Source organism: Sinocyclocheilus grahami, unplaced genomic scaffold (genome assembly GCF_001515645.1).
Source record: "Sinocyclocheilus grahami isolate Dianchi unplaced genomic scaffold, SAMN03320097.WGS_v1.1 scaffold536.1, whole genome shotgun sequence".
In the NCBI taxonomy this organism is placed as follows: Eukaryota; Metazoa; Chordata; class Actinopteri; order Cypriniformes; family Cyprinidae; genus Sinocyclocheilus; species Sinocyclocheilus grahami.
Genome location: NW_015505715.1, coordinates 804,185 through 832,138, shown reverse-complemented (window position 1 = coordinate 832,138; position 27,954 = coordinate 804,185). Strand labels below are relative to the sequence as shown.

At 38.6% G+C, this 27,954-nt stretch overlaps 2 protein-coding genes and 2 long non-coding RNA genes across 4 annotated transcripts; 2 read left to right on the top strand and 2 right to left on the bottom strand.

Moving 5' to 3' along the window:
- Window positions 1–11: 11 nt before the first annotated feature.
- Window positions 12–3,199, bottom strand: LOC107555534 (protein FAM166B-like). The gene is made up of 6 exons (XM_016238360.1): window positions 3,135–3,199; window positions 1,296–1,519; window positions 1,058–1,212; window positions 568–700; window positions 234–446; window positions 12–151 (listed from the first exon to the last, which is right to left on the bottom strand). Exons 1-6 carry the CDS (start codon window positions 3,197–3,199, stop codon window positions 48–50), a joined length of 894 nt encoding a protein of 297 aa, XP_016093846.1. The 3' UTR covers window positions 12–47.
- Window positions 3,192–20,492, top strand: LOC107555538 (uncharacterized). Its single transcript, XR_001605173.1, has 3 exons — window positions 3,192–3,202; window positions 4,029–4,042; window positions 20,431–20,492. It is a non-coding gene; the product is annotated as an uncharacterized lncRNA (long non-coding RNA).
- On the top strand, window positions 7,416–8,706 carry LOC107555537 (uncharacterized). Its single transcript, XR_001605172.1, has 3 exons — window positions 7,416–7,489; window positions 8,017–8,117; window positions 8,242–8,706. It is a non-coding gene; the product is annotated as an uncharacterized lncRNA (long non-coding RNA).
- Window positions 9,035–26,905, bottom strand: LOC107555535 (RING finger protein 208-like). Its single transcript, XM_016238361.1, has 2 exons — window positions 26,279–26,905; window positions 9,035–11,428 (listed from the first exon to the last, which is right to left on the bottom strand). The coding sequence occupies exon 2, from the start codon at window positions 10,385–10,387 to the stop codon at window positions 9,605–9,607; it is 783 nt and encodes a 260-aa protein (XP_016093847.1). The 5' UTR covers window positions 10,388–11,428; window positions 26,279–26,905; the 3' UTR covers window positions 9,035–9,604.
- Window positions 26,906–27,954: the final 1,049 nt, after the last annotated feature.

Here is a 27,954-nt window from a genome sequence, read left to right as displayed (position 1 = left end):
TAGATGGGTTATGTGTGATAACTGATTTCACTTGCACTTTTGGGTCTTCAGTCCAGTCTGTTTTCCCCTGTGTTCTTCTTCTGTGTACCAATGTGACCCAAAGCATCATTGGTGAGCTTCCCAAATGTATGGCCATATTGAAATCTGTACCCTGTTGACATAATTACCTCGCTTAATTACTATAAATAATAACAAGCTTTCTACAAAAGAACATAATTACCATCTACACATACCTGGTATGTGCCCCATGTAGGAGGGTAGGAGCCCTGTTTTGGAGGGGTATATTGTGGGTATCAGAGGCAAGCTGGCAGACTCCTCCCTTTGCAAGTTGAATGAGATCCGACCTGCCTTAATTTCTTTGTCAAACTGGATCAGTGCCTTGTTGGTGATGATGGGATATCCAGCACCAAAGAGGAACCGGGCTTTGGGGACGTAGCCAGTAAAACCTGTCAAAATGACAATTATTACAAATTGGTACAAAATTGAGAGCTCTGAGCACCTTCATCACATTTACAGTACATTTAAAACACCATCATTTGCTTCTTAGTAAGCCCAACATTGGCTAACCTGAGATGAAATACTTATGTGGGCTGCTTTCCTCCATGAGGTACGGGGAGCCTTGTGGCTTCCAGGGGTCCGGGGCCTTGTAAGGGGCAGGATCTTTAGATATGGCTGTAAGAGGGCTGTTCAATCTTTTAGGCTACAACAAAGGACAACCATCAGATTCAGCTTTTATTAACTATAACTAGATATTGTAAATATCTTCTGAACAACAAATTGAAAAAGGTAGCTGATGAATATAGCTAAAAAAAACAGCTTCTATCATCTGTGAATCAGGGGACCTTCACAGCTTGTTGTAACACAATGGGGTGATAATTGGCTGAAATCATGTGGTGTCCTGATTGGAGAGCTTGTTTAGTAACAGTACTTCTTTTCATTTACAGGGCATGTGACACTTGACCTGCTTTGATACTGGATATTTAGCATGTATAATTAAACAGGGTGACCCTACACAGGAGAGCTGTGAAAGAGAAGCAATCCGACTCTGACAGCTTACTTTGAAGTCTGGGACGCTGTTGTTGAAAGAAAAAGACAGGTCAGCAGAAGCCACACGCAGTCTCTTTTCTTGTTCCTGGTTGAACTCTGATAGTGCATCTCGACAGGTTTCTGCATATGTTTTGCAGAAGTAGTTTTGACGCAATGGAACAAAACCTTGGAGCACAAGAGAGAGATATAGTGCATGTTAACAGTTTTGCAAACTAGATGCCAAGTATTGCAACCCCCCAAACTGTTACCTGTGTATCCCGGAATCATTTTCTCCAGGCTCCTGCTGCCTCCATGTCGGCTTCTCCAGATTTCATTGCGGGGTCCTGTGTCCTCCTCTGTGGATGGGAGACGCCCGGTATGGAGCACAAGCCTCTGTGAGTGAGACACCTCCGGGGAAGATAGGAGCTTTGCTGTTAACTGACCATAAGTCTGGCCCACATGATACTTCAGCTGAGGACAGTAGCCTGCATACCTAAACAAAACCATCAGCAGATGTTGGCAATAATGATTATATTATAATACTTTTAAGTCCATATAATTCAAGTGTACGGGACACGTAATGGTGATGCTTCATAAACTACACAAAGGTAATCCACATGACCCCAGCTGATGAACCAATGCCTTCTGAAGCAAAGAAAAATACTAATATTTAAAAAATTTTTAACTATAAACCATCACTTCTGACCAACTGTTCAACGCTTCGTTAGCATGTTGTGAAGTCTGATGTAAATTAATGCGCTGTGAAACTCACAAGAAGTGACGGTCCTCTGTTATTCCACGTCACTTCTCGAGTCACGCATTGCTTCACAATTAGCTGATGTAGCCCTTCATGAAGCGTCAGCTTTGCAGGTCCCATACACTTGCATTGTATGGATTCACAGAGATGGAATATTTTTCAAAAAATCTTTGTTTGTGTTCATCTGAAAAAAGAAAGTCATGTACATCTGGGACAGCTTGAGGGCGAATAGATGAGAGCATTTTCATTTTGTTTTGAGTGTCCTTTTAAACATGCTTTTATAGCCTATATTATGTTATATATTATATTATTAAACCAATACATTAAAAGTGCATTTGGTAAAAAGGCAAAATGAATGCTGAAGATTGAAATACCTTGGGGGTTTAAAGTTAAAGGGGTCCTATTATGCTTTTTTACAAAGTCTTGATTTTGTTTTGGGGGTGTACTAGAACAGGCTCTCATACTAGGTTGTTCGAAAAACACATTATTTTTTCACATATTTTACATTATTACAACACCTCTTTCCCCAGTCTGGCATGAACGGCTCCTGTATCAAATGAAAGCCCGCCTTCTGAAATACGAAATGTGTTGTGATTGGCAGCACTTGGCACCTGGTCTGGAAATGTCACGCCCCTTACCATAGCCGCCTGCGAGCTTCAGTGTAAATATTGCGTCAAAATCAAATCAATTTGATCGCGATTGATTGAAACCACTCTAAGTTCATCTGCCTTGGGAAAGCTAGCTGTCTAATGGCGCTTTTCCACTGCGTGGTACGACTCGGCACGGCTCAGTACGGCACGGCATGGTTCGGCTCGACACGGTTTGCATTTCCACTGCAGTTCAGTACCGCTTTAGAGTGGGCGGGATTATTCACATGCCATTATAGTTGCGCCGCCTCTGCTACCACGACTTCTAAAAAAAATATTTTTCATTCCGCGTCGCCCCATCAAGCTCTCGCTGGATCCACTCCTCCGCTATCAACGAGAGGAACGTCTGTTCTTCCACAACAGACAACAAAACTTTTTGGTTGTTAAAAAAATGTGCGCTCGTTCAAAACAGTTGCGTTCGATCCTTCGCTGGCTGTGCTGAGACATCTGGCAGTAGACTAGAATGACTGCTGGCAACAGACACGCGTTGTTTGTTTTGAGTCTCCTGTCACGTTACATATAGAAAGGATTTTGTAAGATTTATTTCATAAACCCAGACCTATAAACTATATTTAAACTATCATTCAAAATAATAATTTAAAAAAAGTACTTTTTCAAACTCTTTAACATACACAGCTAATTTCTGGAACAAAACAAGAAACAGATGAATTAATAATAATACAGGGTAATAACTGAGAACTCACCCTGGGATGTACTGCGGGTCAGGTGTCACCAGCACTTTACTGAATTTGGGTGGAAACCGCTCCATATTGTCAAACCCGCAGCAGTTTTGAATGTTGTTTAACGGTTGCTACGGTGAGGAGAGGAGCGCGTGCCATCATTCTGTCAGCGAGCGCGCGTAATGCCGTGACATCCTCAAGAGGGACGTGTGCGGCCACCTAAATTAAATAAAACAATTCATTCGTAAACCAAGAGAAAATACATGTAATTTTATTAAACCGTTTAAAGACAAGCTCTCTCGGCGGTTGTTCTATGAGCCAGTATTGGTCGGTGACGGGTTTAAATCTGCATGGGTTCGCTGCATCTGCCTAGTAACGTTACTGTTTGACCTGCTGGTAAAGATAATGTTGAGTTACATGACAAGTCAGTTAGCTGTGATGCTGCAGCCTCTTGTGGGTAGTAGGAGAAATGCACCCAGAATACGTTATAGCCTCGAAAGGAAATATAGGCTGGCTATAACAATGCAGCAGGTTAATTACTATCCGTACATAACAATTTAAATGACACAATAGGACAAAACCTAGCATATTCACTGACAACCAACGCGATATTAAACAGACTCCTCCTCAAAACGTTCCACGCTACAGCATGATGCAGGTTTTGTGAAACACATGGAGATTTCTTCAGGTCCTGAAGCTCAACTCAAGTCAGCGAGTTGAGCTTGAGAATCAGATTCATCATTTTCAACATGTTCCATGTGAATGTTTACATGCACTCGTTTTCCTCAATTCTCAAGACTGTAGAAAGCACTTTTTGATATGTAGGCCTACTTTATACTTAGTAATTGACATTTTTACCATGTTTTATAACCAGTGTTGGGGGTAACGCATTACAAGTAATGTCAGTTACGTAATCAGATTACTTTTTTCAAGTAACTAGTAAAGTAACGGATTACTTTTTAATTTACAAGAGAGTTACTTTTTCAAATAAGTAACGCAAGTTACTTTTTTTCAAATGTATTGACGGACAGCTCTCCTGTCCCCATGTTGAGAGAAATCAGGAGATGTTACTGTAGATCTAAAATAAATATGAATATGCATTAACTCATCTCACTCACAAAAAAAACAACTAAAAACACACAGATTCAGTATTCCTCAAAATGAATAAAAATAATGCAACTCAGAATATGACGCAAACCTGCAATAATTAAATGTTAAACAACACAAATATGCTTTATGTATTTAATCCCATTCTATTAAGCAATGTCTTTGCTTCTGACCTTCGATGATCCAGTTCAATCATACTAATAAGCACAAATTACTCTAGACAAACATTTGTGTGTCTTTGTTTATTGCTGAAGTGTGTTGAAAGTTCTTCTTCTGTATTCTACTGTACGGACGTAAATGTGCTTTCCCTTCAGCCTGAGGCTTATTCATTTCACTTTTGGTGTGAAAAGGCTTTTATATTTGCCAAAAATATAACTTTTTTATTTTAAAAACAAAGCAAGCCCTGTCCAGATTTAAAAAGTAACGCAAAAGTAACGTAACACATTACTTTCCATAAAAAGTAACTAAGTAACGTAATTAGTTACTTTTTAATGGAGTAACGCAATATTGTAATGCATCACTTTTAAAAGTAACTTTCCCCAACACTGGTTATAATTTCAAATTACATCTAGTCTACCACCGATCTGACTCCTTGTAAGACCTAAATAAATATTCCGAATCCCGAGGAGGAACTCCAGTCGGATTAAAAATATTTTGGAAAGGATTATTAAAGATCTACACTTAAACGTCAACTTACTGATTCAATCATTCGATCACACTAGATCTCAAACAGCCTAAATGTATCATTGTATTAAAAATGTCGTATGATTTATAGGCTACAGTAAATGTCTATTCCTCAGCTATGGTATATGGCTTCAGAAGCTTGAAATATAGTGAACAAGTCATATAGACATTTTTATTTCCAACTTTACAGGTGTGGTGACTATTGCCCGAAGGCCTGGGGAGGTCATGATGGAGGACCCCACACAAGAAATGCATTGACCTTGCTGTGACCAGCATCTTCTGGATGCATTAACATGTGAGAACATATATATATATATATATATATATACTAATTATGTGCAATAAATAATATCATAATGCAATAATATAATAAACTTAATAACACAGATTATAGTCATAATACCATAAATCTAATCACACTAAACTAAATATAAAAACTGTATCTTCATGGGTGTGTATTTCGTGTGTATTATGATTATTGTTTAACAGTTTAATTTGTGGTTTGCATTTTGATCTCTGATGTTGCATATTTTCATTTTTCCTACACAGAGAGGAATGCTGATGTTATCAATGCACAGGAATGTCTATTCCTCTGCACGGCTCATACCAGCAGATACTGCATAGCTGTGAACTGAATGACACTCTATGGTCCTAGTTTCAGGTCCTAACTATGCATTATATAGGCTATGTGAAAAATGATTTCCTCAAGCTTGAGTTGGTAGTCAACCAATATTGACGGTTGCCAAGTGAACAACACTTACATTAAGTTGTTACAAATGGTTCACTTTATTCACTTCTCTCATGCATGTATGCGTAGGGATTTGAAAAGGTCCTTCATATTATGCTGGATCAAGGGCGTAACATTAATGGGGTGGACCAAACCCATTTTTGTCTAATATGTCAAAAATTGCTCCATTATTGATTTTTTTAATCACATTTAATTATGAATTATGAATCACTTAAAAGACCTATATTTTTTTTACTTCAAAATGGCAAAATTTGACAAAAAAGTCAAGTAGTTTGCATCACTGCATAATACTATTGGTCGTTTAAAAATTCTAATGTAAAATAATAAATGTTTTGCTACTTATTTCTTACCTTGCCCTCATTTACAATTTAAACTCACCGGAATTCATGCCTTCTTTGATTTGACTGGCCATCTCAATAATTTTGACATGTTTGAGACTGGTAAGGAAGACCATCCTAACAACAAACAAAGCGGTGTAATGTGTAATAAAGTGTAGCAGAGCAGAATCAAGAATAAAAAAATATTGGGGTGGACGATTTGGCCATATCGGACACCACAGGGCTGGTGGTTATACAGCCCTGTGTTGGATAAAGTTTTAACTTTTCAATGGATTAAAGACCTTATTTGCCGTCTTCTCAGCACACATACCAGCAGTTTCTGTTACTTTGTTTAAGGGCTTTATGAAAGTTTCATCAGCCTCACAACATGTCTTGACAGATCCACCAAGAACATGAGCTCAGGATTTTAGGAACGGCACCGGAAGTGGAGCAGTTGTCAGAGGGTGATTGAGAAACATGGGAGTCGGAATGTGGGCGGCTCTAGAAAGGTGCTTTTAGTTCAATGTGACAAATCGACCTGCACGTTTCTAGTCAGTTGTGAGAAAGTCAAGGTGCTGCCAAGAGTTTCACATGTTCTGATTGACTACTGAAAGAAACAGAGTATACCGTACAAGAGAAATTCATTATCAATGAACCTATATAGGAATTTTGGGAATCTTCTGGAGAGTTGGGTGACCGAAGGCCACCAGGATTTATACTTACAGCCTGGACCTGGTGTGGACAGATTAAATTCCATTTCTAGGGACTCTGTCCCACTATCCAATGTAAAATCAGAATCCGAGGACTCTGGATTTGAGACGGTTAGTACAACTAGTCCTTGTCATTTTCACCAGTGTAGGGCTTTGACATCTGAAGGATCACAGCCAGTTTTTGGCTCTACAGAGGATGAGGTTCAACCTTCATCCCCGTCTCCTTCTATTTGCTCATCCTCATGCATCACTGCATAATACTATTGGTCGTTTAAAAATTCTAATGTAAAATAATAAATGTTTTGCTACTTATTTCTTACCTTGCCCTCATTTACAATTTAAACTCACCGGAATTCATGCCTTCTTTGATTTGACTGGCCATCTCAATAATTTTGACATGTTTGAGACTGGTAAGGAAGACCATCCTAACAACAAACAAAGCGGTGTAATGTGTAATAAAGTGTAGCAGAGCAGAATCAAGAATAAAAAAATATTGGAGTGGACGATTTGGCCATATCGGACACCACAGGGCTGGTGGTTATACAGCCCTGTGTTGGATAAAGTTTTAACTTTTCAATGGATTAAAGACCAGAGAACAGGCAAGGCAAGGCAAGGCAAGGCAAGGCAAAACAAAGAGACTCGGAACGGGGTACAGGCTGAACAATACTCAGGGGAGAATGGTTGTTTGAGTGAGTGTTATATAGTGAGTGAGTGATATGAAACAGCTGTGTGCAATCAGCAGGGAGAACAAGGTTTGTTCGAGACAAACCTATTGCAGATGCCTTAGTCGAGGAATCTGATGGTAAAGATTCTGTAAGTAAATAGTGAATGGGCCAAAAATTCATCATTTACTCACCCTGACATCTTTCGAAATCTGCATGTTTTTTTTTATTCTGTTGAGTTAAAAGAATTATTATAACAGACTGTCCAAGCTGCTTTCATACAATGAAAGTTAATTTTGACCACAGCTGATAAGATTTTCAGTGAATAAAGACTTTAGTTTCAGTCTGTTTCTCACAGAAAGCTATTGCATACCATCAGAAGACTTATAGAGTGTAGTTATAAAGACTTATAAAGTCATAAGGTTATATATACTTTTATGAGCACTATTTTATAGCACTTTTTGGAGCCCCTGGTCCTCATCCACTTTTCGACATTCTACTAGACTATTTCTTTTGTGTTCTGCCAAAAATAAGTCTTGTTTTGGAACATGAGGATGAGTAAATGACTGATTTTCATTTTTGGGTGAACTCTCCCTTTAATAGTAGTATTAGTCTAAGTAGCATGACATGTGGATGTTAAAAGTTATAATATGACTGCTGCTCTGTTTGTTAAACCAGTTACCCGACAATGAGCACAAAAAGCCGAGTAAGATCCAAAAGCTGAAATTTGCATCATTTAGAAGGCAGGAAACACAACAGTCTGACAGAGAAAGCAAAAGGTAAATTTGAGAAAATTAAAGTCTTACATTTTCTTTAGATTGCTATTGCAAACATTTGAAATACTTACTATTTGAATGATTATGTATCATTTTTACATTTCTTAATGTTCATTTATTACACAAGCTTTCAGCCTAAGAAGAAAACAAGAATGCCAAGCTTTTTCAGTAGGAGTAGAAGTATGACTACACGTCTCTAACATTCATGCCACATTGATGCCCAGTGATGGTGGCTCACACCTCCCATTTACCTGAGGATTATGGCACTTTTATATGTATAGCTTGTTTTAGTCAAGTATTTAAGGCTGCACTTAAATAACGTACTGAGTAGTACTAATAGTCTTCATGTACTTAATGGATACTTGTTTTTTTAACTGTCAGTTCACTTTGTTTTTGTCAATCCTATTGTTTATAAATTTACAATGCAAAATGCTACCAATGTGTAGTTTTCATCACTAGATCCATTCATTGTATTATAGTTATTTTCTCATTTATCATGATCTCAGTCTGTAAAACTAACTTTTGCTGCTAAAATAATTTGTTATTTTGTAATACTAAGGTGATTTCATAACAATTGTTTAATATAATAAAATATACAATACACCACTTTGCTTGCAAGATTACATACTCATACAAGTTTACATTCCCTTAGCAGAATCTGATGTTTTGCATTTTTAAAAAGAGAGATGGATTTTAATATACTGTACTACACAGTACAAAATAATAACTGAATTTATCTATAGTATGCACAATATAAATTTATTCACAACTATCAGAAAAGGCTACAAACAGTAATTGATGCTTGGAAACACATGATATTAAGAACCAAGAATATGTACATTTTGAACAGGGTAATTTGTGTAAATTCAACTCTGTCTTGTGGAATATATGTAAGTATCTGTAATGTCAAATGTATTTCCATCAGGTCAGTAATGTGATCTAGAAAATATGATCCTTCATATTCATAAAAAAATATATATATATTTGGGCTGGTATGTCTAAAGAGGGTGTGATTTTGGATAGAGGGCATGTGTTTGTAGGAATGGGTGGGGCCTAATTCAATGACTAAGTCTAGAGGATGTTAGTAAAATGGCCTAGTCACTTACAGCACCTAACTTTAAGTTTAAGTTTAGACCAAACAAACAGTTTGATTTTTTAATTCTTTATTGGTCTGTATTATACCCAGGATAGGGGGAGATAGACTTCCCTTGGCATTCCCATTTAAAGAGATGTCAATGACGAACACATCCAAACAAGAGATCGAGGGCTATAGGGAAATCAGTTCATACATAAAATACATTTACTCTGATATTTCATATCTCTGACTTTACACACAAGTGTCCTTTTCACTTTAAGTTCACATAGCATCCTGTGCTATTATATATATACTGTAGATACATCTGTGACCCTTCGGAGAAGGTGAATATGTGTGACTCAAGGTTTTCAGATGGTGGAATAGCTTTTGGGATGAGCTCAGGATCCTCTCCATTCTACATGATGCCACAGGAGGAAAGAGGGTTGGCAATGTGGCAAGTGCAAGCCGATTGACAGTACTGGCGCACCGTCTGATAGCAGCTGCGGTCACCATCGCTGCCCCACTGCACAGTCCCTGCCGGATCAGGCGGAAGCCGGCTGAGGATGCTGGTGTTGATGGCCAGAGCGGCTAGCCCATAGTCGGTGAAGAGCACGGTCTCACGGCGGCAAGTGGGGCAGGAGATGAACTTGTACTTGGGACAGGACTCATACAAGATCTGCAGGCACTCCTCACATACTGAGTGCAAACAAGACAGGATGCGTGGGCGCTTGCCGGCAAAGTTGTAGGTGTGTCCACAGGTGGGGCAGTCCAGTGGTTCGCATGGCATCACAGGGCCTGAGGAGGTGGAGGATGAGGAGGAAGAGGTAGAGGAAGAGCGGAGCACGTACTGGTTGACGATGACGTTGTCCATCTTGTAGTGGAACTGGTGGTAGCAGATGTCAGATGTGCTGGCCTTGCGCTGGGCAAGATAACTTGCTTCACGGCGGAGGACAGGGGCAGGAGACACTAAGGGTCTGGGTGGGAGAACGGTGTTGCCATTGACCTCCATGGATAGGTCGCCACATGCCTGGTTGACGATCACCTCCCCCTCGCCTCCTCCATCCCAGGCCACGCGGGGAGGTGGGGCGTAGCGAGGCTGGGTCACTGGAGCCGGACCCTCCAGAGGGAACTTCTCCGACTGGATGATCTTGACAGTGTCCATGGGGATGGTCACAGGTTGGCGCCGCAGGCAGGACATTCACTCTTAGGCTTGGTGTTCTTGGCTAGAGGAACTGGGTGTAGAGTACGTTCCTGCAGAGTAGGTCTTCAGTGCACTGGGGGAGGACACTCAGCCATTGCAGGGGACGTGAGGACGGATGGGTTTGTCCATTGCTGTCTCAAAGTCCCTCCTTGGTCATGGACTGCGTCACCCTGAGTCTTTATGTGGCACAGATGGGCAAAGACTTCCAGCCAGTGCACAGTATAAAAAAGGCCCTGAAGGACAATGGAGGACTGTGTCTTGCTTCGGAGGTCACGAGAAGTTGCAGTTTGTGGTTCTAGTGGTTAACAAAGTCTTGAGGCAACAACTTACACCCTGTTTACTGATATTACACAACAGAGTTGTTAATTTAATGGAACAGGATATTATTACTTACAAATGAATGGCTGAACACTACAAAGTGTCACATTCAATATTAGAAGATATGTTGACAATTGTTTCAGTGTTTACACTGTTACAGCACATTTATTAGGACATAAATACAATAACGACCTAAATACAGAGTACCTTGAAGAGAATCTTAGGATCTTACTAAGAAATACTGCTTAGCTTAATACTGTTGTTAGCCAAATGTCCGTAGACTGTCTCATAGGATGCTTGGTGAGTTTCAGAAAGGAACTGATGCAAACAATGTGACAAAAGCTACATCCACCTCAATGTCACAACCTTCTTCCTGTTTCAGGTCCCCGTTGTGGTAGTCCCGTTGTGGTATGACCTTGCCCTGTTCTTGCTTCTCCTCGTGATTGGCTGTGCTTACAACCTCCCTGACCTTTGTTCTGATAAGTTTTTCGGGGAGGTGCTCATGTGGCTTTGGAAAGATCTCGAAGGTGTTCTCCCAGTCCTTAAAAGACCAGAACTCCTTAAGGGGTCTGCGTTGAGCTTGACAGATTGTGCGTCCACTCTTTGGTGTCGTGACAGGTCAGAGAGTGTCTCAGGAGTCTCGCCAGACCTTACTCGCTTCTAGCACTTTTCCCAAAGTGGCGCAGATATGCAGACTCATAGGTAGTGTCGTTTCTGTTCCTGGAGGAAAAAAAAATAAAACAGTTCAGGTGATGCTAATGCAAGGACACAGCTCAGCTTTTTTCATGCCATTTGCCTGCGCTCTTGGGAACAGTGTCTAAAAAGTGTCCTGTCATCTAGAGCTAAAAACACAGCAGTGGGGAAATTCTGATGAAGAAAAATTAAGAGCTGATTCTGTGCAAAAGACTGTGATCTGCGCAACATGTCCATTCACAGCAGAAATCTGGAACCCCGCAGCATCTTTTCCAGTCTAAAAAACTCTCTTGCTCTATCTGCCAGCTGCCATCTGCGGCCCTGTGGGGCATGGGCACTGTGGAGGAAGAGGCTGAGGACCTGATCATAGAACAATCTGTCCCACTGCTATGGACCTATACATGCATTACAACACAACACAACACAGCAGAAGCCCACAACTCTAAAATGGCTGCCTGTGCTTATATGAAGTCAATTGTGAATTACTGTTTGCTACCCATTTTACTTCCATAATGTGACATATTTCATAAAGTGAAAGAGGGTATTCAACAAGAAAAATGTAGGACAGGATTTTATTTAGGTGAAAGTGGGTGTGGCTTATCAAAATAAAGATTACGTAGAGAAACTGTTTTTCTTTAGAATAACATATATACTACCAATAAATTGTAATGTGCATGTTTTGATTTCATGTTGAGTTGTTCATGTTGGTTGCATGTTGAATGATCCTGTGCTATATTTACATTTAAGATATTTAGTAGACATTCTTATCCAGAGCGATTCAGCTTCACATTTGAGTAGTATTGTGATATATTTGGGAATATATTGTCAACAGCTAAAAGGAAGTTGTTAGGCATGAGGCACACCCTCTTTAGTCATGACAATAGCATGGTTTGAGTATCTCACTGTTTAAAAAAAAAAAAAAAAGTATTTTAGCATAATATTAAGGACACTAATTAAGTTTCCAGTTTCGTATGCTACAGTATATTGACTAGTCAGCATCCAGGACCAGAATCCAGGACAAGTCCATTTAAGAAAGTAATTTTGGGTTAGATGGACGTGTGAAATTGTATGACAGTTAAGACTAAACCATCTGAGAAAAAAAAATTGTGGTTAGGGGCGGTGTGTGAATGTTTGTGTGCTTTATTAACAGTGGTGAGCACACTGACATATCTACAGTTCTCTGCATGCTGTGCAAGATGTGATGATAGAGAATGCACTAGAGAGAGGAAAATGAGAGAGAGAGGGAGAGAGAAGCAGAGAGAGGAAGCTGACCTACATACAACAGAAAAGGTAGAAAGAGAACATGCGTCCTTTTACTCCACATCAACACTGTGCTTGTGATCTTATGCGAAAAAATAGAACACTTCCATTATAATTAACAAAGCTGCTTACACAACAAGTGCGTGACAGCACTTTAATGATTATCACAGGAGCATCTCGTTTTGTCGCATCACAGTGCTCTGCTCGCTTGCATGCAGAGTCGAAGAGGAATGGTACATTCATGTCATGTTGGAATTACCATAATTACAAGATTCTGATTAGTAAAAACAGTCTTTGGACTTTTTTTGGAGTAATTACACATTGGAAACTCGGAAATTAATGAAAGCCTGCTGTGAGCTTATATAAAAACCAATGGTAGTGACATCAACACATAATGGGACATTTCACCTAAAATGAAAATTCATTATTTACTGACATTATTTACTCACCCTCTGTGTATTGTTATTTTTTTTTCTGTAAAACATAAAATGAGAATGTCAAGAATCTTCACAAGGCTCTTTTCCAAGACAGCTTACAGTGGCCACCGCTGTCAAGTAACAAATAAACAAACAAAAAAACATAGGCCATTATCCTACTGTTCCAGTCATACAGCAGAGGTTTGCAGAAAATGCGGGTGCATGCAAGTTTGTGGTTCGTGGCCAAGTTGTGCCTCCCATTAAAAAATAAAATAAAATCTAACTGTGTGTGAACTTAACCGTATTACTCTCAAATACAGAACTGACAACCATATTGCTGTGTGAACGTGACAAAATGGCCTACTTGTTCTCAAATATTGTGCAAGATAATAGAGGAATTAATATGATGTATTTTGCTGTCATCAATAATAATGTCACATATGGATCCATGTTAGCGTTATGAGTGAGATAGTGCACAAAAACTGAAAGAAACTCGCAGTACTATATTGCAAGCTGAGTGACTTTTTTTCAAGTCTGAGTGGTTTAATTATACTTTACACAAGTAAAACAAGTACACAAGTAATTTAAGTGATTAAATTATACTATACACAAGTAAATTATTTTCACGGTTGTTAGTACATCACAGGTCAAAGGATAATGCTGCCACTGAAGATTTATCTGGGAATGTATTCACACTACACACCTAAATAATGTATTTCAGCAGTCGAGAAATAAGTAATTGATTGAATTTACTAGAGGAATCGAACACGGTCATGGTAATTCACACATGATGTGAATGCACCGTAAGCGAGATTGTCTATTTATGGCATCACCCCACTATCTTTGTTCTTCTTTTCCTCCTCCCCCATCCATCCATTTCTGAAGATTCACACTCTTCTCCACGACAGCCGTGGACCTCCACTCACACCCACCCCCTCACACTCTTGAACATGCGCAGGCCAGCGCACAAAAACATGCTTGTTTTGAACCAGCTCCTTGATTTGTTGTGACCAATCAGACCATAATAAGTAGTCAAAATAACCTCTGTATATTCTATTTCCCATCTCGCTCATTGGTTTAGTTGTTTACAATGATTTAATTAGGATGTGTTTACAATGATTTAATTAGGATGTGAACACAGGATGTGGCTCCAAACCCTCCTTCATTTTCTGGAGGTCACAGAACCACCGATCAGCCAGTAACTGTCAGTCACATTAATTCGAGTTGCCACGGCACCGCAGAGCTGTGAGGCAGAGCCAAAAATAACCACGCGCTCTTACTGGTTCGTACACACACACACACACACACACAAAGGTGCGAATAAGCTTTCTGATATCAGCATAGTCAGCTGGTGCATGGGCGTTGGAAACCGTGAGATGTGATGAGTGAAATGATTCCTAAGACTTCAGGCATTACTGTTTAGAGATCTTTACCATATATAAATAACAGCCATTATCTCAAAATAAACCCCAACAGGGTGATCAGGATCCCAGCACAAACCAACTGAACATTACCCAACCTAATATGGCTACGCTTCAAAAAATCAAATCAAATAATAAATAAATAATGGGCATGAAATTAGTTTAGTTTTTGAAAACAGAAAGAAGCAATGATTGAAATCGGTTGGCTGGTATGAGAGTCGGTTTTACAAAGGAGTAGAGTAGCAAGAGCTGTGTAATATCTATCTATCTATCTATCTATCTGTCTATCTGTCTGTCTGTCTGTCTGTCTATCTATCTATCTATCTATCTATCTATCTATCTATATTTCATATTAAATATTATATTAAATCTATATTTAAGTTGTAAATAAAAGCAAGATTATTGGAATATGTTGTTCCAGAAAATACTATTTCTGCCTTACTTGCCATATCGTTGTAATTACTTGTGAAAATGTACTACCAATTTCTGAGTTTCAGTGTTATTTTATTGTTAGTAAAACACATTTATTCAGGATTGTGTATTTTCCAGTGTATTTACATGGAACCCTAAAGTACCATATTACTAACTTGGTACTTTTTTGGGTAACACTTTATTTTAAGGTGTCCTTGTTACACATGTTACATGTACTTACTATTGTAATAACAATTAATTATACATAATTACATGCAAGTAACCCTAAGCCAAACCCTAATCCTAACCCTAACCATATAGTAAGTACATGTAGTTAATTAATATTATTCAAATATCATTTAAATGTATAGTTACACTGTAACAAGGACACTTTAAAATAAAGTGTAATCCTTTTTTGTTATAGCGTTTACAAAAACATTTAGTTATAACTGTGATGTTAGTCTAGTGCTCTCCAGTATGTATGTCCTTTAGCCCTGTGAATCGATTAACTTCTATTTGTTTGTTTGTTTGTCAGGAGTAAAGCATGGTTCTGCCTCTCATCGCACACAGGATTTCATATTTGATAGGACAAGCTCCTCCATTATGTAAGAGGCTCAATCAAGAGAGACAGACAGCAGATAACATATTAAAGCAGGCCAACTGTCTGCTGCTCTGCACGGCACTGTTGCACTTAATGAAATCATGTGTGTGTTCGACCCTGTCAGCACAAAACATGATGAAGAGAGGCAGCAAGGATGAGATAGAAACCGCAAATAACTGAAATGAGCTGGGATTTCCAAAAGCATGGTAAGCCATTGGTCTCTATGATCTCTATGGCCTCTATGATCCAAAAAAATGTACTCATCCTCAGGCCATCCAAGATCATCAGATTTATCAGAATAGATTTGGAGAAATTTAGCATTACATCGTGCGAATAAGCTTTCTGATATCAGCATAGTCAGCTGGTGCATGGGCGTTGGAAACCGTGAGATGTGATGAGTGAAATGATTCCTAAGACTTCAGGCATTACTGTTTAGAGATCTTTACCATATATAAATAACAGCCATTATCTCAAAATAAACCCCAACAGGGTGATCAGGATCCCAGCACAAACCAACTGAACATTACCCAACCTAATATGGCTACGCTTCAAAAAATCAAATCAAATAATAAATAAATAATGGGCATGAAATTAGTTTAGTTTTTGAAAACAGAAAGAAGCAATGATTGAAATCGGTTGGCTGGTATGAGAGTCGGTTTTACAAAGGAGTAGAGTAGCAAGAGCTGTGTAATATCTATCTATCTATCTATCTATCTGTCTATCTGTCTGTCTGTCTGTCTGTCTATCTATCTATCTATCTATCTATCTATCTATCTATATTTCATATTAAATATTATATTAAATCTATATTTAAGTTGTAAATAAAAGCAAGATTATTGGAATATGTTGTTCCAGAAAATACTATTTCTGCCTTACTTGCCATATCGTTGTAATTACTTGTGAAAATGTACTACCAATTTCTGAGTTTCAGTGTTATTTTATTGTTAGTAAAACACATTTATTCAGGATTGTGTATTTTCCAGTGTATTTACATGGAACCCTAAAGTACCATATTACTAACTTGGTACTTTTTTGGGTAACACTTTATTTTAAGGTGTCCTTGTTACACATGTTACATGTACTTACTATTGTAATAACAATTAATTATACATAATTACATGCAAGTAACCCTAAGCCAAACCCTAATCCTAACCCTAACCATATAGTAAGTACATGTAGTTAATTAATATTATTCAAATATCATTTAAATGTATAGTTACACTGTAACAAGGACACTTTAAAATAAAGTGTAATCCTTTTTTGTTATAGCGTTTACAAAAACATTTAGTTATAACTGTGATGTTAGTCTAGTGCTCTCCAGTATGTATGTCCTTTAGCCCTGTGAATCGATTAACTTCTATTTGTTTGTTTGTTTGTCAGGAGTAAAGCATGGTTCTGCCTCTCATCGCACACAGGATTTCATATTTGATAGGACAAGCTCCTCCATTATGTAAGAGGCTCAATCAAGAGAGACAGACAGCAGATAACATATTAAAGCAGGCCAACTGTCTGCTGCTCTGCACGGCACTGTTGCACTTAATGAAATCATGTGTGTGTTCGACCCTGTCAGCACAAAACATGATGAAGAGAGGCAGCAAGGATGAGATAGAAACCGCAAATAACTGAAATGAGCTGGGATTTCCAAAAGCATGGTAAGCCATTGGTCTCTATGATCTCTATGGCCTCTATGATCCAAAAAAATGTACTCATCCTCAGGCCATCCAAGATCATCAGATTTATCAGAATAGATTTGGAGAAATTTAGCATTACATCACTCACTTACCAATGGATCCTTTGCAGTGAATGGGTGCCATCAGAATGAGAGTTCAAACAGCTGATAAAAACATTACAATAATAATCCACAAGTAATCCACACCACTCTAGTCCATCAATTAACGTAGTGTGCAGTGGAAAGCTGCATGTTAGTAAGAAACAAGTTCATCATTAAGGTGTTTTTAACTTTAGACTAATGCTTCTGGCTAAAATATGAGGATTCTTTCTACAGTGAAAAGGTTGTCTCATCTGAATAAGGAGTGAAATATGCACAGATCAAGCACTGTTTACAAGTGAAAACAGTCCAAAAAAGTTATAAATGAATGGGGATTTTTATTTGAGAGGTCAACAGGGGATGGATTTTATTGAACATTATTGTGATGTTTTTTTTTATCAGCTGTTTGGACCTTCATTCTGACGGCACCCATTCACTGCAGAGGATCCATTGATGAGCAAGTGATGAAATTATCAATTTATCCAAATCTGTTTCCATGAAGAAACAAACTCATCTACATCTTGGATGGCCTGAGGGTGAGTAAATTTTCAGCAAACTTTCCTTTTCAGATGATCTATTTCTTTAAGAGGAGAACTGAACGGGGATAAATACTGAGTATATGTATGTAGAAAGTTAAAGGGGTGGTTCACTTGTTTTTTTCTTTCTAGGCTTGATTGTGTTTATGGGGTGCAGTCTAACATACTGTATGTTAATGCTTCGTTTTTTAAAAAACACATTATTTTCCACACAATTTACCTTTATTCCACACCGCTCTGTCCCTTCTCTGAGAAACGCGCTGATCATTTTCTTCTTTTATGAAGCCCCGCCCTCAGAAATAGGCGATGGGCTCTGATTGGTTAACTAGCCCAGTGTGTTGTGATTGGCTAAACCGCCTCTAGTGCATCACGCCCCTCACCTCAACGGCATGTGCTCCGGCTGTATTGTAAACAACGGCGTAGTTAATATCGCTTATCAGTTTGAGCCCGATTGAGAAGCAGAGGATATTATTGAAGAGGATCGTGCAGAACCTGTGCAAGCATGGCTTTTAATGGTAGGCTTATGTTTTTTGTTTGTTGTTGTCTCACACTTTTAGATACGCTGTTATTTGTAAATGCTACTGCTTATGTTAGCTTTTAATATACAGTTTTATCCTGATTAAAGCTTTAACACAGTACGACAACAGCATGTTTAACGCTTCTCATAGCTATGTGAAAATAAGTGTATAATTGGAACAGTTAATTGTTGGAGCTGAGCTGAATGAGAGAGAGAGAGAGAGAGATGCAGAGCGTGTGCAGAGCAGGGGGACGCGAGGAACAGTATTGAGAACCGCGGCTTTAGAACATTGATTTTGAAACCTGTGAATCCATTAGAATCGTTAGAAGACAGAATCGCGATTCATATATGAATAGATTTTTACGTGCACCTCTAGTTTTCTCTTCCTCTTCTCTAAAGCAGCATGGCCTCACTCCCCTTGCTGCCTTTTCCCGAGGGCGGGGTTTTCTCTTTTTTTGTGAGAAAAAAGCCACTCCTCAAGAAAGGCCACATGCAGTCATGACTGAACTTTGCCAAAACGCACCTTGAAGATTCTGAGGCAGATGAGACTAAAATTGAATTATTTGGCCTCAACACCAAATGAAATGTCTGGAGGAAATCCAATACAGCTCACCATCCAAATAACAGCATTCTTGCAGTAAAGCATGGTGGTAATATACTGTTATGGGGGTGTTTCTCTGCAGCAGGGACTGGAGCACCTGTCAGGATAGAAGGAAAAATGGATGGGGCATTTCTGCTGCCCTCTGACAGAATGTTGTCAATGGGAAGAAGGTTTACCTTCCAACAAGACAAAGACCCAAAGCACACAGTGGTTGAAGAAGAAAAGGGTGAATGTCCTTGCATGGTCTAGTCAGAGCCCAGACTTAAACCCCACTGAAAATCTGTGGAATGACTTGAAGACTGCAGTCCACAAACAATCACCATCAAATTTAACTGAACTTGAGCAGCTCTGCAAAGAGGAGTGGGCAAATATTGCCAAGTCTAGATGTGTAAAGTTAGTAGAGACAGAGACATATCCCAACAGATGTTATTTTATTGTTAGTAAAACACATTTATTCAGGATTGTGTATTTTCCAGTGTATTTACATGGAACCCTAAAGTACCATATTACTAACTTGGTACTTTTTTGGGTAACACTTTATTTTAAGGTGTCCTTGTTACACATGTTACATGTACTTACTATTGTAATAACAATTAATTATACATAATTACATGCAAGTAACCCTAAGCCAAACCCTAATCCTAACCCTAACCATATAGTAAGTACATGTAGTTAATTAATATTATTCAAATATCATTTAAATGTATAGTTACACTGTAACAAGGACACTTTAAAATAAAGTGTAATCCTTTTTTGTTATAGCGTTTACAAAAACATTTAGTTATAACTGTGATGTTAGTCTAGTGCTCTCCAGTATGTATGTCCTTTAGCCCTGTGAATCGATTAACTTCTATTTGTTTGTTTGTTTGTCAGGAGTAAAGCATGGTTCTGCCTCTCATCGCACACAGGATTTCATATTTGATAGGACAAGCTCCTCCATTATGTAAGAGGCTCAATCAAGAGAGACAGACAGCAGATAACATATTAAAGCAGGCCAACTGTCTGCTGCTCTGCACGGCACTGTTGCACTTAATGAAATCATGTGTGTGTTCGACCCTGTCAGCACAAAACATGATGAAGAGAGGCAGCAAGGATGAGATAGAAACCGCAAATAACTGAAATGAGCTGGGATTTCCAAAAGCATGGTAAGCCATTGGTCTCTATGATCTCTATGGCCTCTATGATCCAAAAAAATGTACTCATCCTCAGGCCATCCAAGATCATCAGATTTATCAGAATAGATTTGGAGAAATTTAGCATTACATCACTCACTTACCAATGGATCCTTTGCAGTGAATGGGTGCCATCAGAATGAGAGTTCAAACAGCTGATAAAAACATTACAATAATAATCCACAAGTAATCCACACCACTCTAGTCCATCAATTAACGTAGTGTGCAGTGGAAAGCTGCATGTTAGTAAGAAACAAGTTCATCATTAAGGTGTTTTTAACTTTAGACTAATGCTTCTGGCTAAAATATGAGGATTCTTTCTACAGTGAAAAGGTTGTCTCATCTGAATAAGGAGTGAAATATGCACGGATCAAGCACTGTTTACAAGTGAAAACAGTCCAAAAAAGTTATAAATGAATGGGGATTTTTATTTGAGAGGTCAACAGGGGATGGATTTTATTGAACATTATTGTGATGTTTTTTTTATCAGCTGTTTGGACCTTCATTCTGACGGCACCCATTCACTGCAGAGGATCCATTGATGAGCAAGTGATGAAATTATCAATTTATCCAAATCTGTTTCCATGAAGAAACAAACTCATCTACATCTTGGATGGCCTGAGGGTGAGTAAATTTTCAGCAAACTTTCCTTTTCAGATGATCTATTTCTTTAAGAGGAGAACTGAACGGGGATAAATACTGAGTATATGTATGTAGAAAGTTAAAGGGGTGGTTCACTTGTTTTTTTCTTTCTAGGCTTGATTGTGTTTATGGGGTGCAGTCTAACATACTGTATGTTAATGCTTCGTTTTTTAAAAAACACATTATTTTCCACACAATTTACCTTTATTCCACACCGCTCTGTCCCTTCTCTGAGAAACGCGCTGATCATTTTCTTCTTTTATGAAGCCCCGCCCTCAGAAATAGGCGATGGGCTCTGATTGGTTAACTAGCCCAGTGTGTTGTGATTGGCTAAACCGCCTCTAGTGCATCACGCCCCTCACCTCAACGGCATGTGCTCCGGCTGTATTGTAAACAACGGCGTAGTTAATATCGCTTATCAGTTTGAGCCCGATTGAGAAGCAGCCTGTGAATCCATTAGAATCGTTAGAAGACAGAATCGCGATTCATATATGAATAGATTTTTACGTGCACCTCTAGTTTTCTCTTCCTCTTCTCTAAAGCAGCATGGCCTCACTCCCCTTGCTGCCTTTTCCCGAGGGCGGGGTTTTCTCTTTTTTTGTGAGAAAAAAGCCACTCCTCAAGAAAGGCCACATGCAGTCATGACTGAACTTTGCCAAAACGCACCTTGAAGATTCTGAGGCAGATGAGACTAAAATTGAATTATTTGGCCTCAACACCAAATGAAATGTCTGGAGGAAATCCAATACAGCTCACCATCCAAATAACAGCATTCTTGCAGTAAAGCATGGTGGTAATATACTGTTATGGGGGTGTTTCTCTGCAGCAGGGACTGGAGCACCTGTCAGGATAGAAGGAAAAATGGATGGGGCATTTCTGCTGCCCTCTGACAGAATGTTGTCAATGGGAAGAAGGTTTACCTTCCAACAAGACAAAGACCCAAAGCACACAGTGGTTGAAGAAGAAAAGGGTGAATGTCCTTGCATGGTCTAGTCAGAGCCCAGACTTAAACCCCACTGAAAATCTGTGGAATGACTTGAAGACTGCAGTCCACAAACAATCACCATCAAATTTAACTGAACTTGAGCAGCTCTGCAAAGAGGAGTGGGCAAATATTGCCAAGTCTAGATGTGTAAAGTTAGTAGAGACAGAGACATATCCCAACAGATTAAAGGCTGTAATTAAAGCAAAAGGTGGTTCAACAAAATACTGACACATGTGTCTGATACTTTTTCCAACTCAGTGATTCTGAGGACTATTATTCTGCTGCATGATACTGCAGAAGAACTGACGACGGCACGGTTTGATCTTTGGCTGACCAATCAGCAGAAAGGGGCGTTTAATTCCCGGCCACATGTAGAAATCGAATATTCAAGCTCTTTATTAATTTTTCCACCCATTAACGAAAAACAAAAATTTAAGCTGAATTCTCGTTTTTCGGGAAAAAAACAAAAAAACGAAAAAGGAGCCGTTTTCTCATTTTTCTACTTTTAATATTAAATCAAAAAACGAATGATCGAATGATACACGGACTATCTAGCATCCAGTCTGGCTTCATTCTGGTAAAAAATACACCTGCTTTCCACGGTCCAATCAAATCCTAAATACTCTGTTTTGCTGAAAAATATTATATTACAGAAGTAAAAATCACTTTAAATCACTGAAAATTGTCCACTGTGTTCAGAATGTGATATAAAACAGAAAGATGCACAGTCATCAAAATATCTAAAACATTCCTGTCCTCATATCCCACTCACTCCCACAAATACACACACAACAAAAATACACACAGGTACCACCCAACACATTCCACAAGCACATCTCTCCCCGCTGCCCATGTCTGCATCTCTCTGGATGCATTCCACTTGTGCAGTGAGACAGTCAGCAAGAGGGCACCATGTCCTGTGCCAGCGATGCTATCAGCTGTTCACCTCTGTCTCACAAAACCTGTCCTGAGCCCTGCCCTTACGGCTGCAGCCAGTCTCACACGTGCAGTCACAGGGGATCTCATTCATGTTTGTACATAAAGTGTATGTAATATCAACACTTGACAGCATCTAGAATGCAAACCCATTTATATATGTATATTTATAAATAACCTAAAAACTAAATAGTCAGAGAAATATATTTTTAAAAGATCTTTAAATGTTTTTAAATAATGAAATATTTCAAAATGTTATTTTTTAAAAATGTTTATTTATACAGTAAATATTATCCACATACATACAGTATACCCACGTAAAGCAAATTATAGCAATATATAACTATTGCTTATATTGTTGCAAAATGTAAACAATATTATCACCCAGCTCTAATCTGCTTAATTTGACTGTAAGGCATAACAATATTAAGAGATTATAAACATTAACATCATGATTTTCTCTGAATCTGTTTGTAAAATGCGCTATTCAAATAAATTATGAAGAAATATTATAAAGTCATTTGCACTCTTATTATCTCTTATTATCATCAAACCTGAACAAATATAAAATGCAGGTGAAACAAATGCAACATTGAGATATATTCAACAGCTGATAGACAGATACATGTCTCCACCCTAGATTTTTCTATAATCATGTGTGCATCATAATACAAAAGAAAAGATCTATTGCTACAACTGAAGTGTTTTAATAAAACATTATTTTATGGAAATTTGCGTATTATATTCATGTACTTATTTTACAATCGCACAAAACTATATGCAAACAAAAACCGAAAAGAAAATTGGTTTCAAAATCCACCAATGGCAGCGCAGGAACCACCAGCATGCTAATATGATAGTTGAAATAAACTTAATTTAACAACTCTAGTTTATTTCTAGTTTAAATCTTCAAAATGTTTCTCTGGTCCTAGTCATTAAATGTAGCACTAAATACTTGACTTGTGGTTTTAATCCTTTAACTGACACAACCATGATTGAAAATGCCTGTATGGTTTACAAAAGCTTTCTAATAAAATGTCAAACTAAAATTCCATAAATTCTATAAACCAAAGGCTTTGCTATTCATGCAGTTGTTCATGTTAAAGGTTTATGTTTTAGATGCCGTCAACTGTTGTACATATGAAAATGCAGATGTGTTAGAACCACAATTTACCTACTAATACTAAAGAAATCACAATGGCATTTAATGGTGGCTTTTGGCTGTATTATAAATCTACAAGAACAAGCACAATTCTGTGTGTTTCAAAAATCAGTTGAAGATGGAGCAGATGAAGCTGTGAAATGGTTCTGGAAAATGAAAATATGTATGGATATCATTGTCTATCATTGTCTTGCACTGTGTGATAAGTGTGATTGAGGTTTTGTCAGAGGGTTTACATCTTCGCTGTTAGAAATGGCTGTTGTGTGTGTGTGTGTGTCGAGCTGCTGTAGAGAACATAGGTCATGCTAGTTTTAGCGAGAAGGCAGCAGTGTTTAATAATTCAGTGGCTGTCATTCAGAGCAGGCGTCAGCCATTTTACCCACAGTTCATTCACGAGAGAGACGGTTTGTTCCCTTAGCCTCTGTTGACACAGATCACCTAGTCCTTTTCACAGGACATGTTGCAAAGATCATTATTAACAATGTTAGAAACTGGCCAATTGAGAGCAATTAGCTTTGAAAGGTTAGCACTAGCAGTGTGACATAAACAAGCCATTAAATGAATCTTAATTATCACAAAACATTGGCTAATCATTGAATTCAACTTATTTTACCACCACAACATGTATTTATCTACACAGCTATGCAAAATAATCAATGACCCCAAAAAAGCCCTTGTCAAAACATTGTAAAGGAATGGCAATTTCTGCTATTAATGCTATTTTTTATTCTAAATAAATGCTAGGATTTCTATCATATTTTGGAAGCAGTCATAAATGGATGAAAACAGGAAAATGTAATATAGGACTGGATAGTCTGGAGCTGTTTCTTGAGGAATACATTGGAAAATAGAAATGTCATTTTTTAATTGAGAGAGAGAGAGAGAGTGAGTCTAAGAGTTCTAAGACAGGGAGTCAGCTGTCTTAACCGTGGCTTGTGTACTGCAAACACATATTAATCACTGTGTCTGTCACGCGACTCTGTTCCCGTTTCGGGCTCTGTCTTTACATTTATTTTGAAAGATTAAGCTTGCGATTATGGTAAGGGGCGTTACATTTCCGACGAGTGCTTGCGGTGTTTGGCCAATCACAATGCACTGGGTCAGCTGGCCAATCAGAGCAGACTGCGCTTGTCGGAAGGAGGGACTTTGTAGAAAACGAAGCGTTTGAGAGAGGCGGGACATAGAGGACCTACAATAATGTACAGTATTTGAAAAATAATGTGTTTTTTGAACATTAAAGCATGTCAACATATTCTGTTACACCAAATACACAAAATAATGATCTTTAAAAAAGCATCATATGACCCCTTTAAGAGGGTTTTGAAGGCTTCATTCACCCCAGTCAAGTGACACTAATAACAAGTACCAATAACATTTATCAGTACAAAGTAATTATTTTGGGCTGATGTTGGCATGACCTCAGGTGCACAGAAACAGATTAATCTGCTTTCCTCCTTTGAGATATTGATGGACAGTATCGATTGCTGAATCTTCATTGTGACAGGAGGTTGAATCTACAGTACAGGAAGCAAACAGGGACTTCTGGGTGTTTGGTTGAGGTTTTTGACACTTATTAGTATTCTGGGAGTGTGTGCATCTGTGTTAGCAGTTTTTAGTGCAGTGTCGTGGGAGGGGTGCGCCAGCAGCAACGGTTATGCAACCAGAGCAGCATACGCAACACACTGACTGCAGCGCCTGTGCATGCAACACACACACACACATGGTTTCAAGCACAGGTTCTTCTCTGTCTTCTCTGACCACACATGTGGGTTAGTATGTGTGTCGGTGTGTAGTAGTTCATGTGATCAGATGCCCACTTGGATAATGTAAGTCATTGATGGAATTCGTGTTAGTGTGCACATGCAATCATGAATTGCAACCTGGCCAATTCCACAACATGGTAAGCACAGCCACACAAGAACAGAAGTGCAAGCCCTGCGTGAGGATGTGGAACCCAGAAATATGACCCACATGCTAATAAATGAAAATATGTTTATTAAAATAATTTATATATATAAATATTATAAAACACTATAATAATATAAAACCTAAATATTCATTTAAAATATAATAATATATATTTTTAGATGATATATTTATGATATATATATTATCTAAAAATAAAAGTATTTAATTTACATAATATATACACATACACATACACATACACACACACACACACACATATATATATATATATATGATTCATATCATTATTAATAAATTATATACTTATATTAAATTGACTAGTTTTATTCAATACAATTGTATAGTTACTGAATTTTTTGTCAGATTAGGAACATTTTAAGGAAATTAGATTAAGGAAAAGCATTCTCATTTTGCATTAACATTTAATATACATTTGAGATAAGATGCTCATGCAAAGGTAAACTCATACAAGCATAATGACCATAAAACACTAATAATACACCATTTTAGGCATCCTTACCTGTATTTAGTTGTCTCTAGTGTGTATTTAGTGGCGAGCCTCTGGATTTGGACGAGTGGTGTGGATACGATCCTCATGGACAATGCAGTGGTCAGATGTGGGATTAATTCAAGTCTTTCTCACACGGGGACACAAGGTTCCTGTGATTCTGCTGCTGTCTCAGCAGATGCTCCTGTTGCATGTGAGAGGATGGAGGAAAGACTTCCCTGCCTGTCTCCAAGAAGGATGGATGGAAGGGTGGAGGATGGGAAAGATGGAGGACATCACCAAGTGCCGTTCTATTCTTCTTCTTGTCCACGATGGGCTCTTTTGGTTCAGTGTTGGTCCTGGTTGTTCACTCACTCACTCATTCATTCATTCACCTAGTCAGTTGTATAAGAGGAATCTTGGATCTTTGCATCCGCTTCACACACTCTGTCCGTCGTCTTCTTACTAGAATTCTCACTTGAATGCTATTTCTCTGGAATATCTTTCAATGAGGCCATTTGTCTTTCTCTGTCTTCCTCTCTCTCTCTCTCTCTCTCTCTCTTTATCTGTCTGAGAGCAAACACTCATACACACTCGCACACACACTCTCTGACTCACAAGTGCATGTTCTGCCTCTGTTTCTGTATCTTGACTCTTCCTCCTCACAGACTCTCTCTCTCTCTCTCTCTCTCTCTCTCTCTCTCTCTCTCTCTCTCTCTCTCTCTCTCTGCTGCAGTGCCTCTGCAGGCTGGATCACGTTTTCACCAGGAAAAACAATCCAGCCAATCAGAGCCCCCAACTCATCCCCCCTCCCGTTGCAAGCTCTCTTTCTCTCAGTCTCCATCCATCTCTTTGTTTTACTCTGACTCTCTGCCTCAAACAGTGCACAGATGCAAACACACACACGTTTTGTGTGGTTTGTCATTATATTCTTTCTGGATCATCAGCCCACGGCGGAAACATTGTAAACAACCAGGTGACATGTTGAGAGATGCAATACAAAAACATACAATACAAATTATGATGTTGAAAGGATGACATTTACCTTGTAAAAATGGTGTGCAAAACAGGTGTAAGATGTCCAAAGAGGATAGAAGGTCTACAGTAGTGCATTATTTATCTGTGCTGGGACGTGGGGATTGTGTTATATAACAGATTGAGATTTTCAGTTTTAGATAATCAGTTTTAGCTTTACACATGTCCTTGTGCTGTCCTACACATAATCCACAGCACTGAGAGGGAAATTGTGTATTTATGTGCAAACGCAATGAAAATCAAGAAGAATTTGAATTCAATGCGACATGTGAGTGTTGCATGCCATATTTATATCACAAACAGTTGCTAGGGTGTACTAGGTGGTTGCTAGGGTGTTCTGGATCAAAACTGTCTCAACCTGAAGTCTCTATGATATTGTGGTCTCTAGATATGACTGGGGTCTTTCAGTGTAAGTCTATTTTTCCCCTGCCTTTTTTAGCGTCAACAAGGAGAAACTTGTGAATGCTAAAAAGTCAAAAGTTTTGAGGTTTCATTCATATCTGATGAGTTACATGCTGAAGTGTGTAGTTTAAGGACACGTGTATGGTTTCATCGAATAAAAACATCCTCTGATACAAGCTGTTTCTGGCAACTGTGTGTGTAGCAGCTCAAGCTAACCTTACTCCCCCTGCAGCACGTCACATAGTCATGCAGTCCATTGTTTCTGGAGGCCG